General features: G+C 58.0%; 1 protein-coding gene across 1 annotated transcript in view; it reads left to right on the plus strand.

Annotated features, from left to right (window-relative positions):
* Window positions 1-553, plus strand: part of LOC102034591 (acrosin-like) — a 2786-nt gene extending 2233 nt beyond the window's left edge. The window contains exon 4 of the mRNA XM_014309452.1: window positions 59-553. Coding sequence (XP_014164927.1) covers window positions 59-553 — 495 coding nt within the window. The remainder of the gene's footprint in view (window positions 1-58) is intronic.
* Window positions 554-992: the final 439 nt, after the last annotated feature.

The raw sequence follows: 992 nt of genomic DNA on the forward strand, positions 1-992 counted from the left end.
AACCCCGAGGTGTGGCTGTGCCCCTGGAGCAGCCCCTGACCCCTCTCTCCTGTGGCAGGGGGACATCGGGGGTCCCCTGGTCTGCAAGGACAACACTGGTGACTACTTCTGGCTGGTGGGCCTGACCAGCTGGGGCAAGGGCTGTGCTGGTGACAAGCGGCCCGGGGTGTTCACGGCCACCCAGCACTTCCACAACTGGATCCAGACGCAGATGGGAACAGTCCCACCCAAAACGGAGCCTCCTCCGCCCAAGCCACCCACCCCCACCATTGAGATACAGCCACCAGCACCGGAACTAGAACCAGAACCTGAACCAGAACCTGAACCTGAACCAGAACCGCAACCACAACCGGTACCGATACCGGTACCGATACCAGAACCAGAACAAATACCAGAACCAGAAGAAGAGGAAGAAGAAGAAGAAGAAGAAGAGCCAGAACCAACACCACCACCGCCTAAGTTTATAACGGTTTCATTCCCAAAAGCCATCCTGCTGAGGTTCTTCAGGAATCTGCAGGAGTTCGTGGAGTTCCTGCGGGACAAACTGGATTGAGCAGGAGGAAAAGCAGATCCGGTTCTGGCTGTGGGGGATCACAGCCATTCCCTGCTGGAGCCACGGCTGTGCCAAAGCCACCCCCGGTGCCCAGATCTGCTCTGCCCTGCTCGTTACCCCCCCTCCACCCACCCACCCCGGCGATGAACTTCAGTTTGTTTTTGAAATAGAGTTATTCCCAATTATCCCCATTTTCAGTGCGGCTCAGTCTTCTGCTCACAACAAGGATGGGACAATCTGGGGAAAAAAGTGTGGGGTTGGCTCCTGGTTTGGGGGGGATGAGGGGCAGCCAGGGAGGGAGGGAGAGGAGGATGAGCCTGGTTCTCCACCACCTCCAGCACCTTCTGAGGAGCTCTTAGGATGGCTGGGACCGGGTCAAAACTCCCACCCTGTGGGGTCATCCCTGCTCATGGGCCACCAGGAACTCGAGGGTTCAGCA

The sequence above is a fragment of the Geospiza fortis genome, unplaced genomic scaffold, assembly GCF_000277835.1.
Source record: "Geospiza fortis unplaced genomic scaffold, GeoFor_1.0 scaffold61, whole genome shotgun sequence".
Lineage (NCBI taxonomy): Eukaryota > Metazoa > Chordata > Aves > Passeriformes > Thraupidae > Geospiza > Geospiza fortis.